The 20,594-nt window shown below is 26.6% G+C and overlaps 1 protein-coding gene across 2 annotated transcripts in view; it reads right to left on the bottom strand.

Moving 5' to 3' along the window:
* Positions 1 to 20,594, bottom strand: part of LOC129967543 (synaptotagmin-4-like) — a 56,586-nt gene that overhangs the window by 20,457 nt on the left and 15,535 nt on the right. The window contains exon 1 of one of the 2 annotated variants that reach the window (XM_056081892.1): positions 4,294 to 4,531. The exons of the other annotated variant lie outside the window; for it this stretch is intronic. Coding sequence (XP_055937867.1) covers positions 4,294 to 4,360 — 67 coding nt within the window. The 5' untranslated portion in view covers positions 4,361 to 4,531. Of the gene's footprint in view, positions 1 to 4,293; positions 4,532 to 20,594 lie in introns of those variants that run through there. 2 annotated transcript variants of the gene reach the window in all.

The raw sequence follows: 20,594 nt of genomic DNA, 5'->3' as shown, positions 1-20,594 counted from the left end.
TTTTTAATCTTAAAACAAATCATCTTTTCTCAAAAATATATGTTACAGCCATCATCAAAATCACTTCTGAAAATCGCCACAATTTTCAAAATCTTTACTGACTGAGCTATAATACTATTTAGTTCAATCAAGAAAAGCTTCAGTGAAAAAGTTTTCAACTGAAAAAACAAAACAAAAAAACATAATGTAAAATCGTGAAGAAATGGGTCAATTTAATATATCTAAATCGAATAGTCTTTTTTATAAGTTAGGCAAATAAATTTTCTGGTCAAAAAGGAAATGAAAATAAAAAAATTGCCAACTTATCAAATATTACAGATGTTCCATAAATAATCTCAAAGCCTTTTTTCATCTCAATTTTTTTCCCAAGAATATTACATACTTTTTCAAATAACAAAATATACTAAAAAGTTTTATAATCTGTATTTTCTGAAACGCTGAAAAAAAATTCTTTTTCATACGTTGTTTCATTTCTCTAGAAACATATTCGTACTAAACATATTCATTCAATAAATATTCTATTGAAATTCCGAAATCGAATATAATAGATACACATATTGGTATTCATTCAATAAATATTCTATTGAAATTCCGAAATCGAATATAATAGATACACATATTGGATTATTCTGCTTGAATAGAATTCTTTGTCATGCTTTTATATAGTTCTAAAGATTATACTAGATTAAATTTTCAATATTGGAAATTCGATGTAAAGGAAGAAAGGAACATCCTTTGCTCCATATATTGATCCTTGACATATGTTTCTTTTTTTTTTTTTTAAGATCTGAATTACCTATTAAATAGTTTTTTTATTAAACATTTATAGCAATCGCATTATTTATTATAACTTTTCTTATGCATCCTAGATCATTTTTTTTTCTTTTGACACTTGAATTTTTTTACTATCCTTAAAAAAATCACTTACCAATCAATTAAAATGAACAGAAAACTAAATGTAAAAATCTGACAATTTAAAAATATTAATTTTGAAGAATAATTTTTATTTATCATTTTCCCTCGTTTATTTTTTCAAGTGATTTAATTTTACTTTGGAAATATCAAGCTAAAAACAAAAATTTACGAAGTAGATTTTAATAGAAATCTGAATTTGTTTATTCTATATTAAAAAAAGACGCAATAAATATTTCAGATAAATGCTATTTTTTTTTAATTCGAATCATTTTAGTACTCACAGAACATTTTTTTTATAAATTATTGTATTGAGCTCCAAAACTGATATATAAGAATTATCTGTTCACAAATTACTCTTAGCGTGGAAAAGGTTTAAAAAAATTTTTAAACAAAATATTAAACAGAAAACTTTAATTAATTTTTCGTGATCTCATTAGTATTTAAGTTAAATAAGATCCTTATGAATGATAATTATTTTGAGATAAAAATGCATTTTTTGCAATTTTATAAGTATGCTATTTCATTTAAATACATTTACTGGAAATACTTTGAATTTTAAAACATCCGCACTTCATTAAATAGATATTTCTTTAATTTTTATAGTTAAAAAAATCACTTGGAAGGGGGAAAAAATGCCACATTTTTGACAATGACAGATGCCTCAGAAGAAGTTTTAAAAGAAAACAAACATTTTAGCAAGCGCACAATATGTAAATTTTATCTATTTTAAGAACTGAATAACCAAATAAGAGCAATGATATTTTAAAATTAATGTGACAAAGATATGACACATTTTAGTTAAAAACTAACTGTGATTTAATTAAAAAAATTAATTACTTCTTTTTTTGAAAAAAAAATATTCTAATTTTTTTTTCCCCACTTTAAGAATACAAGATATTCTATTTATTACCACTATGTTGTCATTCATTAATTATATTGTCTTATTAAAGCATTCTAATTATTCCTACAAATTATCCACATTAACTAATAATAATTTACATTTGATTTCTTTTTGAATTGGAGTAAAGTATTATTATATTCTCATTATATTCTCTGTATTTTTTAAAATTAATTTCCTAAAACCAATTTTAAAATAAATTAAATATTAATAGAAGCAATTGAAATGCATAAATTACTTCACAAAGTTCTGCACATATTTACTTCTTTAAAACATTATTATCTGACTTTAAAAATAAAAAAATTAAGTACTTTATGTACAAATTCTAGACATTATATAAAATTACGAAATAAAACTTCAAAATTGTGAAGTTACATGTAGAAGTTGTTTCACTGCGACTAGATATTTATTGCAAGAAAAACAGCGTTTCCATCAGATTTCCTCGGTTAGTAAAGGTGTTCTTTCATTAAAAACAATTTCGAATGACAAAAAAGGCAACTAAATTCTAAAGTTCTTGAATATTAATATTTTAAAAATAAAATTTAATTGTCTGAATCAAGAAAAGGTTCATAAATAAAATATTCTTATGAATTAAAGATCGGAAAATAACTTTGATACCGAAACATTCTGTAATTCAGTAGGTATATTGTTTATTGTATCATTATTTAAAATTAAATATATTGAAATTTATTCAGGTTTCGCTAATAAGCAGAAATTAAAAAATGTATCAATTATCAATTATTTTAGTAATATATCAATTATTTTGCTAATTATGTTAAAAAATGTAATTTTAAAATATTCGTTTAAAAGAATACGATATTTTTTTTTAATTTTTTTAAACGTTCATATCATTCTTCAAACGATATGCAGAGATACTTTCCCTAAATTTGGCGCTGTAGGTCAGTGACATAAAATGATCAGGATTGGTTAAGGTAAATAGGGCAAAGGTAAATGATCTAGTATCAGACATTTTAGCCGAAGGTCTGAATGATGTTAATTAAATCAATAGCTATTAAAATACGATTATATTGAGAAAATGATTTTTTTTTTTGCACCACTTCAGAAAGAATAAATATTATGAACCTGATAATAATAATAAGGTGTTTCTTATTTAAACAAGAAATTTATATTTATGTTATTCCTATGATGCTTCTGAAATTTATCCATAATATTTGATTTTGGTACACATTATATTTTTAACCCTGTAAAATGTATAACAGCAAACTATCTTTCAGTTTTTAAAAAAATCATAATTAAAAACTAGTTTTTGAGATTTCTTGTTTTTACTTCCACTTTATTTGGCAATGCCACATATGTACTTTATAAATTAAGATTAGGCTTAATAAAGAAATATTTTAAGAAAATTATATAAGAGAATTTGTTTTATGAAAGAGGAAATGCAATGCTTATTCTCTAAGTCAACAATGATATACCTTAAATTTCAATAATATTTCTATAACTTTTATCGGTATTTTAATTTTTTCTGAAAGAAATATTTTTTTTTTTTAATTAAACGCCTGAGAAAGTATTTAAAGAATCTATGAAATATTTCTAATTTTCTAAAGTGAAATATTTACCTTTCATGACACTGCATGTGAAAGTAAAAGCATTCGTAGCAAATAAAAATAATTTGTGGTATTAACAAGAAGACGTTCTCTGAATGTGATGCTGGTACCCTGAGTTTTCTATTTTAAGCCTCCTGAATATTTTATTCAAATAAGCCATCATAAACATAAAAAATAATATCTAATAGCATCATAAATATTATTCTTTTGCATTAAAAGTCATAAGTTCATAAATTCTACAGTGAAAATTCATACTATTTTGTTTCAATATTAAAATCCACACAACTTATAAAAATTGAATGAATTTACTTCATTTTATTCAAATTCATTATTTTATAATAGTTATACATTATGATATTACAGACAGAAAAGCAATTATTAAATATCTTTCTAAAAAGAATGTCAGAGCTTTATTTCAATGAAAATGAATAACTTAAATAAAAATATCAGTGAGCATAATATATCACTTCGATTAATTCATACAACAGTAAAATGAGGCGGTTTTCAACAGGTAATAAATAACGTTGTTCATTATTTCTCAGAAAAATTTTACTGTAATAAGAAATGAATAGAATTTAATTTAATTTAATCAAAAATTAAAACACTAAATTAAAAATACTGTCACAATTTTTGGAGATTTAATGATAAATACTTTTCAAACAACCTATAGCATTTTTATTAAAGATACTATTTTTAAATAGCTTCTTTTAAAGGACTTATTATATTGCTTTATCGATAAATGATTTTATTGATAACCCTAGAAATATTAAAAAATGAGCAATTTTATAAACTTTTGAAATTTAAATATACCTGTCATAAATATAATCTCCCTAGACATTTTGTATAGAATTGCCAAAATATTAATTTGCTTTTAAGTAACGAAAGAATTTAAAACAAACAATTAAAATCTCTAACCTTCTTCAACTGCCTTGATCTCAGGGCCATCTTCCACCACGCTTGCTAAAAGATTTCGCAGAATCATAATTCTCCTTTGTGTGTAACTTGTCTTTCAAGAAAACAATAAAAGCGTCATGACATATTTAATATATCATCTCATCAACTGTTTATAACAGTTGTTTTTTGAATCAAATTCGTACTTTTCGCATTTTGTTAGACATAGAATGGGAGAATGTTCCATCGACCACACTGGATCAACTGGCTCTATCAGTGCGCATGCTCAGCAGAAATACGTAGAGGCGGTTTCCATAGCAACCAATGGCCAATGAAAGATGATTTCTTTTCGTCATTTATGGGTGAGTGTACGTATTTAGATATAACTGGTTTAACACTGCTGTGAAGCATCTGCGTAGGTTGGCGCCTTTAACTTCGCTTTTCAGAGAGAAAAAATAAATTTCATTTCCCCTTTCTTTTAATTATTGCGTTGTTTTCAAACTCATCTGCCAGTTATTTATAAAACAAATAGGATTCTCTGTATTAGATGTTTACAGCTTTGGGCTATTTCCTTTTTTAAAACAATAATGTAAAAGATGTACAAAATAAAAAAAATTCTCAAAATACTTTATAGGTAGATGTTTGAATCCATTATACTGCTATCGATTCTTTTTTCCTGTAGTAGATATTTTGAGGTGACTAGTTGCATTAAAATATGATAAAATATATGTGCTTTTTTTATATTTATTTACAATAGTGCTAAATTTTTTAAATCGAAATGAAGTCTGAAAGTCCTTTAAAATTATGTTAAAGAGGCTAAAAACAAAATAACTGCAAAATAAAATCCACTTCCGAAGTTTTTTTAATTTTAATTTCTTATCACTTTATTCAATTATTGTTTACGAAAAAACAGAAAAATTGATAAAAATTCTTTTTAAAAACCCTTTAAATAGACAAATAGTCAAAAGAAAAAATTTAACATAGTATAAAATATTTAAAAAAAAAAAAAGAATACTTTCGAATTTCTTCTATTATATTGAAAATAACTGAAAGCAAAATACAAAAAAAATTAGAGGACTTTAAAATCTGGACTCCTTGACTTTAAAATCTAGCTGATGAGGGGCATATCCGCCTTAAAATATTTAGCTTACATATAAAAAAGAAACAATTAGATAAAAGAAACAAAAATTAAAAAAGAAACAATTACACAAAGCAAAAAAAAAGAACAATGGAATGTGTTCGGTTTAGCAATGTAGATTTAAAAATTTAATTGTCTTATAAATAGAATGCTGGAAGTTAATCGATTAAAGTATAATTCTCTTTACTATTCGAAAATATCGTGAAAGTTAATAAGACCTTTGGTTTAAGAGATGCTAAAAAATAATAGTATTATTAAAAATACAATATTTATTAAAAAAATATTTTTTAAAAAGATGAATTAAAACCATATAACTGGAATATTCTTAATTACTAAAATTCTAATGATATACTTTGCAACTGATATAATTATTTCAATTTATATTTCATTTAATGCGAATTATTTTACATACCTAAAAAGAAAATGCATTAATATTGATTAAAAATTAGATTGGAATCTGCCTTCTGCCTCCATGGGTATCATTTCGATTCAAATTCCGAATGCATCGATAAATCAATTTACAGTTAAAGGTTATAGAAAAAATCATTCAACTAAAGTCAATCAAAATTAACTAACATTTTACTAATTAGATAGTGCCGCCATCTGTTGAAAGAAACTGAAAATATTGTAACTTTTTAAATTTACAAATAATTCCTCAGTTTTAATCATGATAGAATTTTTAAATTCCAACAAAATGGAAATGAAGCTGCATAAATGCTGAAAAGAATAATATCGACACATATATCTGATAGGTTAAAAATAAACCTTTAAATTCCATTTTATAAAAATGTGATCGATTTTAGTTTATCTTTTTAAGCATTTTTAATGAATTTTGAATTTATTTATTAGCGAATTATCTCAAATATAATTTTTAACTTTAATTTTCTTCAGCAAATTTATGCGTTAAATCATATGAAAAGTAATTTTTAATTTAAATACCTGGTAGGACCAAAAGCACTTTTTTTATTCTAAGTGTAGTTTTAACTAACTTATACAATACTAATCATCTGTAGACAAAATCACATTTATAATAATTAAAATAAAATGTATCAATTTTTTTATTAATGTAATTTCCGATCAATAATCTGAAGCCTTACAAACTATCAAATAAAAAATAAAATCGTTTTGTTTAATTAAAATAAATGGAATAATATAAAAAATAAAGAAAAAAATTAGGTACTAAAAATAGCATCCCGATTCAATTAATCCTTGCTGAATTTTAAATAATGTTAAGAAGGAAAGAAACGAAGTATAAATAAAAATTTAATTAATCTAAGATTTTAGAAACTAAAAGCATAATGTTTGGAAAGAGACAAAGAAAATCGAATTATTAGATATTTAAAAATAAAAATGGTAATTACGTACATTGTGAAAAGTTCAATTTAATGACTAATTAACGTAATGTCACTAAAAAAGCATCTCTCATAAAAACTTTCTTTTAGGTACAAAAAAGAAAAGAACATTTGTCAGGTCGACACAAAACAGAAAGAAATGAAGCATAATAAATCATTCTTCATAGAAGGACACTGCAATGTGCTAGAAAAAATCGATGCTACTACTCACAAAGGCAAAATAAAATTAGTTAATTACTCTTAGTATTCACATAACATATTCGTCTTTAAAAATTGTGCCATTGCTGCTATCTTCACACTTTCTTTTCCTTTTTTAGTTCTTCGTTTTTACTACTGTTATTATGTGGCGTATTAAGCAAATTATTCCATGTTCTTAAGTTTATAATTCATAATATACAAACTGCAATATATAATCATACTCTAAAAATTAACTTTAAATAGCACACTTTTCTCATAAATTATTAAAAACGAATTAAGAAAAATGTTTAATTTCAAATGGTTTAAGTAAGTGGCTGATACAATGCATATTTTAACCATCGTATGTTTAGTTTAATAACAAAAGAATTAGGAATCAAAATTAATAACCAGCTGAAATGATTTCCCCGAAATTTTCGTTCTTACTCTCTAATAATCATCTCCCCCATTTCTCACGAAAAATTGTGAACCTTGAATAAAACAGAGAAGTGCAATAGTTACGAAATTTTACCTTTGACGGGAATTTAGTATTTTTACAGCATCCAGGATTTTTACAATTCTTGGCGAGTTTTTTGGAGGTTAATCCCTGGAATGCGGTTAATCGAAATTGTGTTGTAGAAGTTTAAAGATTTGTGTTTTCCCAACCGATTGAAACCACAATCCATCTTTGAAGAAAATGCTATAAATATTATATAATATTATCTCCCAGCTTTTTCTTGCACCAATCTTTAATTCTTTTGTGTGATTAGTTGATAAAATGACCTTGCTTCGTTAGACAGTTACCACAATCTTCAAATAAAGTTTTAAAAAAATTAAAAATTGTGTTCTTTATATTGAATTGTTAGAACAGATCAAAGCTTCTATGATGCAGCTAAAGAAAGTCAAATTTTGTTAAATATCGTTTATATCAAATTAATATAAATAAATAGAAAACAATTTTTCAAATTAAAACGTATTTACCTATTGGTGGTTGCTCTTTTAGAATTTCTGGGGTATGATGAAATAAAAATTTCTTAGAATGTACTGAATATGCATATTGATGATTCTGTTTATAAATAACATGTCCGATTCTAAATATAGGAGTAGAAGCTCCTTTTAAATTAATTGCTTATAAGAAAAAATTTTTGTTTCCCGACTTTGAAAAAAAAATATTTTTTCTTCAAAAGTATAGAAAATTATTTATATCATGCGAGGGGACGCGGTGGCCTGGTGTCTCGGCTTGTGAGCCGTAGGGTTTCAGGTCCAAGACCCGATTCCACCGAAGAACTGTCGTATAAGGGGGTCTGTTGCACGTTAAATCCGCCATGCCAAAAGTCCTCCCGCTGGTGTGGTGTGGAGAGGGGGGTGCCAACTCAGGTATCGTCCCCGTCATCTGACCGCGGTTCAAAATGACGAGGTCCGTCCCAAAATAACCCTAGTGTTGCTTTACAATGGGACGTTAATATAACTAAACTAAACCAAACTTATATCATGCGAATTGTTGCCTCATTATAAAGAATAGCTTTTAAATTAAAAGTGTTTTGATAACTACAATTCCACAGAAATTAGAAAAGAAAAAGTATTTCACAACTCTCACTTGTTAATATTTTAACTAATACCTACAACAGCTTGCTAGAAAGCCTTCGTCTTCATGGATTTTCATCTATCCTTTATTCTCATATCTCCAAACCTTGTGAAATAAGATATGAAAATTGCTGAAAAGGTATTTTATTTTTCTCTTATATATTTCTGGTTATTGAAGTGAGAAAGATGACTATTATTTACTGGTGCGTAAGGCAATTGCATTTGGCGGTAACTGGATTCTTCAATGGTATTGTTTCTAGTGAAATAAATGGAATTTACTTTCAACATCAAGTGTTTAGGCTTTGATAACTAGTTTGCCGATAGAGATTTTTTTTTCTATTTTATATTTTTATCAAAAATATATGAGATCAGATGCACTATTATTGTTTCACAAGTCTTTCAACACCAAAGAAATAAGCCTTTAAATACAAACAACAAAATCATATTCTATATATTTTGTGATGAGAAAAATGTTTCTCAATCAACGGTAACTTCTGTATTTTTAAACGCTTTAAACAAAAGCTTTTAGACAGATGAAATACAATGGCGACATTAGTCAATTTTTAATTATTATACTTTACAAGCATTTCAATATTCAAGAAATGTCGCACTAGTTACAGACAATACCATTTTATTCGCATAATTCTTCGACCAAAACATGGTTCTAACTCAAATTATATTTTCTGGGTTTTCTACAATGCTTTAAAACATAAATAAAATGGATGAAATGCCATGTCGACGTTAGTTGATTTTTAATTATTATACTTTACAAATATTTCAACATTCAATAAATGCTGCAACATTTACAAACAACAGCGTCATATTCATATAATTCTAAGACGAAAAAATAGTTCTAAGTCAAATTATACTTTGTGTAATTTTTCCAAGAGTTTAAACCAGTGCTTTAAGACAAAAATAAAACAGATGAAATACCATGGCGACGTTAGTTGGTTTTTAATGAGTTTCAATTCCGCTGCCACTCACAGCTGCGCTTCTACGACATACTACAGAGGATTCTAATGAATATCAAAATCTTCAGAGATATTTTTCAAAGAAAAGAAAAGAAAAAATTCTCATTTCTTGTATCAAAAGTTTTGACAAATAAGTAAAACTTTGGACGTCATTCTTGAGTTCCATTTCATTCTATTTTTATCCATTTGGAGATTCTCGTTCCTATCTTTGACATTTTCTTTCAAAATTCAGTCCCAAATGATATTCGATGTATCTTTTGTGAATGAAAGACACATTTAAAAGCAAAGTTGATGAACCTTGACGTAGTCATTAAGTTTGAAATAGCACTGTGGAAGGAAGATGTTTAATGGTGGATAGTGAGATTTAAAGATTTATCAGTCATTAAGAATATATGTGTTACTTATATTCTATAAAAAAATTATGAATTTTTTATATACATGAAAAAAATTTTTAACGTGATAATTTTATAGGATAACATTCTATATACAAATTGCATCGCGTGATACGCATGATGAAAAAAATCATTAAAAAAAAGATTATGCATGACGATTAGGGATTGCAATACCGGACCAAAATTTCAATACCGGTATTCGGTATTTTTTAGATCTTAATACCGGGATACCGGTTTTAATACCGGTATTAGAAATTTTGGGAAAAGAAAGAAAACACAGGTGTTTCTTTGTTTCATTTGCCAGTTTTATTAGAGAGTGTAAATATCACAAAAAAATTAATTTGTAACCTATAAATTATAACAGTATATAAAGAATCATAAAAAAGTAAAGGAACATCTTATTTATTTAATCACAAAAAAAAAAAAAAAAAAAAAAAACCACTATTCAGTCTGTGATACTATCACAAATTTTTGAAAAATAATCTTAAAAAATATAATGCATCCATTGTACTGCCATTAAGCCTGAAAAGTAATTTTGTGTAAAAATTACCAGCTGTCGAAAACGCTCTTTCGGCGTCTACGCTAATTGGTGGTACTGTTAGCAATGCGCGATATACTTTTTCCAAGTATTTAATAAAAATCTAAACCCTCATCTTCAACTAAATCGATTTCTCGTTGGATGGTTTTGGATATAGCTGATTTCTACATTGTATTTTGGTTCGTTGGATTTTTTTTATTTATCACTAATTCTAATTTTTGTTCAAGGGACAATTCCTTTTCACTATCGACATTAGTATCATCATAATCTTTGATAACTGAACCGAATTCTTCTGAATGTGGATAGGTTTTTAGGTAAAAAAATTGGTTATTTTCTTTTTCATTTTCATTTTTAAAATCATTATAATTATGTAAATACCGTAAGACATTTTCTATTTCGGTTTGCCTTACTTCTGTGCGATTTTTCAATGTAATATATAATTCTTCAGATAGTGGCGTGTGCTGTTCTTTCAGTGACTGCAACATGAAATTTATTGTTGCATTAGCTGTTAATAAATTGGAATCTCTCCGACATAATGCTTCAATAGTCAGTTTTAGTGGAAGTAGAGCTGATACAGTTCCGTATATCAAGTCGAATTCACTATCTGAAAAGATAATTAACAGGTTTAAGTCGATTATTGCTTTTTGGATTGGATTTCTGAGTTTCAAAAATCGTTCCATCATTAGGAGTAAACTGTTCCAACGTGTTTTAAAATCTAATATTAACATATATTCTGTTTTATTTTCAGTTAGTATATATTTTAGTAAAATGTCATTTTTTATAGAACGTTTAATTATCTTAACAATTTTTCGAACTTTATAAATTATACGAAGCAATTCTTGATGGGTTAATATTTCATCCTCATTAGCAATTTCTTCAATAATTACATTGTCACTATCTTCGTTGTCAATATCACTCACACTGTTACTCTCTTCAAAGTTGGAATCCGAAGTTTATCCACAGTATTAGGATTCGTCTGTTCTTTATTTTTTTGGTATAATACTTCTATTACTCCTAATTGAATTGCTGATTTGCACCAATCAATTTTCCAATTTTTTTTTCATAACTGTTGCTCTATTAGTCGTTATAGATACAGTATCTTCTTTCAGGATAATCCATATTTCGCTAATTTAGATTTAAGCAATTAATTTAGCCATTAATTAGCTAATTAATTTCGCCTGTTAGGGAGACATAAAAACAAAAACGTATACTATTTTGCTATGTTGGTGATCCCTGAACATATAGTGGAGACAATTTTAAAAATTTCTAGTAAATACCGAAATACCGGTATTTAAACTTGTGAATACCGGTATTACAAAATTGTACAAATGGCTCAAAATACCGGTATTCGGTATTCCGGTATACCGGTATTGCAATCCCTAATGACGATAACTTGGAACTTCCAAATTTAGCAGGTAGTAAATTCTTTGAGAGTAAGTAAAGAATACAAGGAAAGGAATAAATACAAGGAATAAAGAATACAAGGAATAAAAATCAAATCAAAGGTTTTCCTTCAATAACTTCAGAGCATATTGCCACACAGAACAATTGTTATATCACTTTAAAATTTTAAAAAGTGACTTAATAATTAAATTAATTTTATTCATGTTCAATTTTTTTATTTTAATTCTTTAAGAATATTTTACGGTGATATTTTTATTGCTTTTATTACTGGATTTGTATGTACGAGCATTACGTTGATTCCTTACATTTTTTTATGCGCAGTTATCATTGCCAGAGTTAAGTCATTGAAGAGTAAATTTTAAAAATAAAATAAGGAAAGATGAATTAAACCGTTATCAGGATACAATGTTTTGCACGAGAGAATCAATCTTTTAATTATTTTTTATTTCTTTCATACGATGGCTTATAATACCATAGTTCCACAACAATTTCCAGAATTCGCAGTATATTTAATATGTGACCATGTATATTTAATTAATACTGGCACAAAATAGGTTCAAAAGAATCGTTTTCATTTAATCTTGGGATTCATTGAACATCTTACAAGAGAAAAACTGTCGAATGAACGTGCAGTTATTGAAAAGTGACAATTTTGATAATAAATATCGTCTGGAAATTCAGGATGAAATCATAATTTATTTTAATGATAAAATTTTAGTGACCACTATTTCAGTTCTATCTAAAAGGTGATTTATAAGAACTGTCTAATGATTAAACACGTATTTGAATCTCTTATAAATGCAAATGTATTTTCAAAAATGATTCAAGATAGATATTTTGAAAAGTGTTGCAATAATTAAAAATTACAGAAACAATCGAAGAGCTTTAAAATGTATATTGATAGTATTGTACAACAAACACAAAGGAAATCAGTTGATAAATATATGATGAGAGCTTTAAAAAAGTGATGCTGGATAAATATTTTAATTACATTTTGTATTGAAAAGTTATTCTTGCATTTAATAGAAGTTTTACCAAATATTAGTTAGCAAATACTGATGAATTCTAATATAATATTTATAGATCTTTTTGCTTTAGTTTAATGAAATGCTATGCTTATCTATGACTAATTTATTATCAATAAATTTAAGATTCTTTTTTTTTCTTTTCGTTTTCTTTCTATCTCTCTTTGCTAAAAATGTAACAATTCTAAAAATACATAAAAAAAAACGTAACTATTTTAATAATAATTAAATTTTAATAATAAATGTAAATGTGATTGCTCTTAATTTTCCTTCATATTTTCTCTATATCAATAATAAAAGCACATATCTGTGTGTGTTCAAGTCATTTGGGGCCTAGAATTACTAAATTTGGTACAATCACACTCATAACAAGTTATTCGCATAACGAATGTAACAATGTTATTCAGTAATTCAAAAATTATTTAAAATAAAAAATGAAATTCTATCATACCTAAGTATTTATAGACACATTTTTAAGAAATTATTATTTACAAGGTATGTTTAGAAATGAAATCAATAAAAATACCATATATTTAATGTCCGAGCATTACTCGATTAAAAGAAAAGTTGATGTCCCAATAAAATAGTAAACTTTCCATCACTGGATGGTTTAATAATAATAAACCATACAATGATGGCGCTTGTTCAAATCCTAATGTGTCTAACTTTTAAGCAGAAAGTCCATAAATCAAAGACTTATAAAGAGGAAGTGTGGCATCTACTACTTATTAAAATGACCTTCCAGCTTCTGAGTTAGAAATATATCTTACCTTTAATTTGTATATTCCTGAAAGACTTTCTGTTGAAATTGGCTTTTGTTTGAAGAAAAACAAAAAGCCTTTCATAGTCATTTTTAAAATAAAGAGCAAAAATTTGCTAAAGCACTCATTGGTCTATTTTTTCATTAATGTTGGTAAAAGAGCTCAATCAGAAGACAGGACTGATAACCTTTTTTTAATTCTCCGAATCATATTTCTCAACCAATCATACAAAAAGCCTTTAGTAGAATTCGTCAATTCAAAAACGAATAGCATGGCTAAATAAAAATAAAAATATTTTATCTAGATCAGTTCCTCTGAAGGCAGTGTTAAAGCGAAATTAGAACCAAATAATAGTTAAATATTTTTAAAATACCGATATAAACAAATAAATTGAGAGAGCAAAGAGAACCTTAAAAGGAGAGAGAAGAAAAAAAGGATTCCACAATTGGTTGTATGCCAACTCTTGTATGTGATCAGAGCAACTCAGCCACCGCTTAATCTCAATGCAGGCAGGGATTCTATTTTTTTGGTTTCAGCTATTGCACATATATTGCGTTGTGAGTGAAATTTGTTATTTTTCTGATTTTCAGTTTTAAAGTGTATCTTATACCTTATTCTTTTTCGGGTTTTTTAAAATTCTTATTTTTATTATTATTTTCTTTTTCGTCGTTCATCGAACTCTCAGTGTGGAAAAATATGACCAAACATGATAAAAAAATTAAAAAACTCATTCTGGAAACAGTTTCAAACTTAATGTAGCTCCGCCACCGGAATGGACAAGCTTTATATACAAGAAATACATTGTCGTGATGAAAAACGCATATATTAGCGAATGATTTAGAGCATAACTATTGAAAAGTAAATTATGGATAGCGACAGATTCATGCCCGTGCTTTACAACAAAATCCAAATTATTTGCTTAGCAATTAACTTTTAACTAAATCAATATAAATGATGCATCAAAGGCTACCAATTAATGAACGAGTTATTAAATCTCAATATTCAAAAAACGGAGAAGTTTCAGGAATTATTCATTAACATTTAAAATAAAGGCATTTTTAGAATGAATACCTCATAAAGAGCATTATGTTGAAAGCTGAGTGCTTTATTGCAAATGACTGGGATAACATGCTGCCCGCAATAAAAAAAATTATTTCCTAATAGCAAAAGGAATTCCTGATGAATATGTACAGAGTAAATCAATGGAAACAACTCAGAAATGAAAGTACTTGCAACATTAATGAGTTAATTAACGTAGACAATTTCAAACTTTTCCTCGTTAATGATATACAGACTTTTCTAATCTTCGATCGAGTGTTCGCAAATTAGACAAGGATTAGCTTTCACCTCAAGACACTAATTAATTCCATAATTGAAAATTAATTTTAATACCCGGCCTAGATAAATTAATTTAGTTTGGATCGAAAAATCCAAGAAAGTATTTTAATTGTTGCTGAAAAATACTTCATTATTTATTTATTTATTTTTAAACAATATAAAATAAGAAACAACACATTAGAGAAATTAAGAGTTTTGTGTAACTATTTTGACATTTCATCGTACTTTTTGAAATTTAATGTAATGGGAATATAAAATGAGCTACACGTAGGCATATTTTCATACATTTTCCTTTTTCAAGGTAATCAAATGGATAAATGTATTTAAATTTTTTTCTAAAAGCAGTTTTCGCCAGTAAAAATAAAAAATAATAAAATTTAGACATAACTGTAGAAGTTATGACATCAGGTTTCTTTCTGAAAACCATTTAAGTTATGAAATTCACAAAACAAAAGATTTGAGTTAATTTATAACTGTAACGGGGGTTTCTAAGGGGTATATATATATGTATTAATACTTCTGCATCACAGTTCTGATAACTTGTTGCAGTTCACTCCTTCCTATTAAAAACAAAACTGTTTTTACTAAGAATTAATATTTTTTAAATTTTCGGCGTTTTCAGATGATAACTTCTGAAGAATATATAACAAAAATAATTTTTGCATTATCTTAAAATTCAGAAAATTACCTTTTCAACAACATTTATTATTTTGCCATAAAATTTTTTTTCAGTTTTTAATCAATTTGTAAAAAATACTTTAAGCATATTTTAAAATAATTTATTTCACAGAAAATAAAAATAAAAACTGTCCTACATGAGCAGGTACATAGGAAAAATTAATTTTTATCAACGTGTTGCCATTAAGTTGAAAAATGCTCAAATTACAAAATTAAATTAAATCTCATAGCAAACTAAACCTAGAAAAGTATAATTTTTAGCGCTAGAGTATGAAATGAAATAAAAGTGAAATTTAATTGTACTCCGGTTTTAAAAATATCACGACTCCCACACATTGAAATATCATTTCAATTTTGAGATTTTTAAATCAAGAAAGTTAAATTAAATTGTTTAATACAATAAAGTTTTTTTAAAATTATATTATTATTTAAAAATTTCATGAACAATCATTTTATGTAATGCAGATAGCAAGTAAAAATTTAATATAACAGAAAAATAGGATTATTATAAAGCTTAAAATGTCTTAAAATTATAATTGATTTCCGATGTTCCAATTTATCAGTGTAAATATACATTTTCATTAATCAAAAATTTAAGAATAGATTGGAAACTGTATTAGAACATCCAACAATTAATAAAAGAAATTACCTTAAAAAGTATTTGAATGGATTGTTTAGAAGAAAATAACGAAGATAGACTGTTATATGAAAAAAAAATCTCTGTGCAAGGCTGAAGAATCTGGAAATACCTTTGAAGTAGTCTTTTAAGAAACGAAAGAAGCTCCTCCGATTCCAAGAAATTTTTTTACAAGAATTTGTGATTTTCTTTTAATTTCCAGGAAATTCGCTTAGTTCGAATTCAATTACTCTTTCCTGTCAGAAAAATGGGCAGGAAAGAGTGAATCCCCTTCTAATTGCATGTTGTTTTTTTCGTGGATCGATTTAAATATTCCGCAGAAGTAAGATTCGAACCAGTCAAGACCATTAAACACATTTATCTCAGCTCCTACTTTAATTCCGATTCCTAATTATTTCTTAGCATATCCTGCTCAGATTATTTTTATTCAAATGAAAGATATCTTTAAACGAAGTTTTTTTTTTCAATATTTTTTGTGTGTTGATATATTTAAAGAAAATACCCCTAAGGGGCTAAAACATTTCACTGCTTTCAACTTCAAATCACGTAGTAAAAAATTAAATCCACATTAATGACTTTAGAATGCTCTTCCTGGATAAAAAAAAAAAATCCTACTTTCAGATATTTAGAGATGAGCCTCATGCATGTGCTCAGCGCAGCTAAAAAAACCCGGTAAAAATTGCAAATGATGCTGAATTTTATTCATGGAACTTTCTAACGCATAAATATATAAAAAAAAGAAAAACTTGAATACTCATCAACTAAAGTGATGATGCCTTAAAAAAGTAATCCAACGGTTTTTCCGATGTGTAGCGTCGACAGAGAGATAATAAATTACTCTCTTTTTAAGCAGCATTACTGGAGAATTTTTTGAAAATGGTGTAATTCGTTAAAATTCACTCCGAAATCTCGTCTGGAATGTGCTTATAAGAAAGGGTTTTTCACTGTGATCGCACAAACTGAAACGCGATTAAGAGATTTCGGGAAATACGTTGGACGATTTTTCAGAGTAGAAACTTCGAAACAGTAGAGGAAAATCGTGGAGTAAAAAAGTCTTATAATGTTAAAATTTAAAGCCTTTCTTTGCTCCTTTAAACTTTTTGAAAAGTAGACAATCGGTTCTTTTCTTAACGAAATAGTGTTTTTCAGCTGAGGTTTCCTTTACTTTAAGAATTGGAGTAGTTTTCTTCAGTTAATTTTATTAAATTAGAAAAGTGTTTTGAAAATACTGCAGCGTTTAAAAATCATCTTATCCAATTTTGTCTACCAACACTTAAGTTACGGATTTCAATCCACTTTGACCAAGATTTTCTGTTCTCTAAATTGGTTAATTTTCTTTGGCATTGTTATTTATATCCCCTGTTTTGTTCTACTTTATCAGCAACAGTGTATACAATTCATCCTTTCATAAACTTACGGAATCTTCTGTAATATGCATAAATTTAAGCTCTTCTTAATTTATGAGTTCAATTTTATCCAAGTTTCAGTAAAAGCACTTGTTTCCCAATTTCTTAAAAAGTCTCTTTAATTTGAATGCAGTAATTATATATCTGGTTGCACTTTTTTACTACTATCCATATTTGACGACCAGCTAATTTTCTAAATTATTGGTTATGTTTAATAATATGTCTTATTCATGACCTGTTCATGATTCCCTTATCAAAGTATTTCAAGGCATCCTATAAAAATCCACTTTTTGTTTATTATTTGTATTTGAACCTTCATAATGGAGTTGAATCCCATAAGATGACATCACAGTGCCATTCAAAAATAGCATTTCTGGATAATCTATTTCAAAGAAACCATCTTTGGAAACCATTTGATACTCCATGATTAATAGCTGATAAAAATTTCGATTGAATATTTTATGTAACTGGGATTCAACAGATTCTTCGGTGAAATATCTATTAATTTCAAATTTTGATACACTTATAACTATAGCTTTTTTTAGAACCCTTACACCATTCTGTTCATTGTGATAAGAATTTCTCTAATTTTTGTCCATCTTTTATACGTACAATTATTTCATAGAAAAGAGACTCAGTGTTTAAAAAAAATGGTGGTACGTATTTCAAAAATTTTTTCACGTGATTCTAAAATTACCTTCAATTGTAATTACAGCAAAACTGCAAAACTTTATTAAAAGTTTGCATTATATAGAAACCTACTGAAAATGAGAAAAAAGCCGACTCCATATCATTATCATCAACAATAATAGAAGGCAAGACGAAATATTAATGGCAACAATTTTAACGATTTGAATTTTACTTCAACGATGAAGTACATGTTCATGTGCAAATAATGAACATAAAGATGATTTTACATGACTCCAATTTCATGCTTCAAAATACTTTGATGAAAGAATCATGAGGAAATCATGAATAAGGTATTTCATTGAAGTTAAATACAGCCAATTTTTGTGGCAAAAGCTTTTTAAATAAATAAATTTCTAAATTGATTTTCCTAAAAATATCACACCGTACAGGCGTCTAGGTCAAATGGTCTGGTCTGTAGGGAGCCACCACACACACACATTCATTTTTATTATTTGTAAAACTAACTAGAGATTGCAGGTTGTATTTTTCAGTACTATAATTTCTCATTTGATTCCTCACGTAAATTCAGCAGTAAGAAGTCTTCTCGTATTTTAATAATGGGAAAAAATTATTCCATGAAATATTTGATATAACAATGAAAACAGTTTGAGTTTCATTGTAAGGATAGAATGTATCATTGAAAATTACGCAAAAATATATATATATTTAATGAATTGCAAAAATTTGCATGGCAACTAATTGATATCATTAAAATGACACTTTTTTGCATTTTAAAACAGAAAAAAAAATTGTGTAATGATATTTTTGGGGATTATTGCAGAAAAACATCAAAATCGTACTTAATATTTGATTAATTAAAAGCTTTAAAAAACTTGCATTTTATGAACCATTTATAAAATGTACTTAGAGTTCTATAAGCTCATCTGAATTTCATGTTTCTCGCCTATCGCAGATTTTTGTATACCATTTCTATATTCTTTTTTTTTAATTTAGTATTAGCAAAATATAATTACTTTTCTGTAGAAGATTAGCTAATGGAATTTAATTACAATTAGAAAATATTTATTCGTTGACATTGACAAAACTATAAAAGTCTTAACATTTAGATAAACAAATCAGGGAATCAGTTCAGATAAAAAAATATTTCATAAGCTGATAGCAACTTTCATAATAATAACACAGATTGTTTGTCTAACCATATGGTTGCCAATAATTATTTCGCACTCAAAACTTAATTACTGTGGGATCATTATTTATCGCAGGTTTTCCTTATTGTACGCAAGCACATGCAGTATTCTCTTTGAAAATATTGATGGAAAATTTAGTAACATGAAAGTGACAGCTCAGATCTTTCCCTTTTCAATTCAGGTCTATTTTTTTTGTAAGTATATTTCTTCTAGAAGAGATCTAACTTATATTAATTGTATTTTTAATGAATAGAAACGTTACAATCAAAAAATATAAAATTAATATAATGCATAAAATAGCATTAGAAAACAGCAGTGATTTCCCGATGAAAGGACGGGTAGCTATAGAAGCTTACGCTATTTGTGGGGGAAATTCTTCAATGAAAACTATTCTTTTATTTCCTCAAAAGAATAAAGCTATTTGATTTCATCACAGAAAGAAAAAGAAAAAGAGATTCTACTTTTCATATATATATATATAATATAAACATCGCAAAGTTTTTTTAAATAGTTGGAAATAAGCCTTGCCCATTGCCGTTGTTATTTATCCAAGTACATCTACAATATTCATATACGATCTTCATTTATTTCATTGAATAATTCATTTAGAATTTTATTTTTAGGATTTACTTATTCACAATCGCTTTTCGTTCGGAAATCAGAAAATAACTCCTAAATAGGAATCAATTAAAAAAAATCAGATCATACTCCTTAAAAAATTCCTCATATAGGGATTCTGAACATAATTTTTTTCTCTTCTGCAAACTCCTGATTGCGAAATTCTTCAGATGAGATATCTGAAATTTTTTTCACACTATGTGATTATATTTTAGTATGTTCTCTATTTTTATTTCCTTTTTCTTTCAATTAAATATTTTACAATTTGGTTTTAGATTATTTTTGAGAATCAGTACTGGAGGATGCAATATAATCATACTTTAATATAAATTTTGCATAATTGAAGCATTTATGATACAGAAATTCTGCACTGTAACGCATAGATTTATCAGCTTCTGTAAGGAGACCTATTCAGCAATTTTACTGCATCTACTTCTAGATATCGCATTCTAAAATTAAACAAAAATGGCG

This window comes from Argiope bruennichi, chromosome 1 (genome assembly GCF_947563725.1).
Source record: "Argiope bruennichi chromosome 1, qqArgBrue1.1, whole genome shotgun sequence".
Classification (NCBI taxonomy): Eukaryota; Metazoa; Arthropoda; class Arachnida; order Araneae; family Araneidae; genus Argiope; species Argiope bruennichi.
Note: the sequence above shows the minus strand (reverse complement) of the source record. Positions and strands in the feature narration are given on the sequence as shown.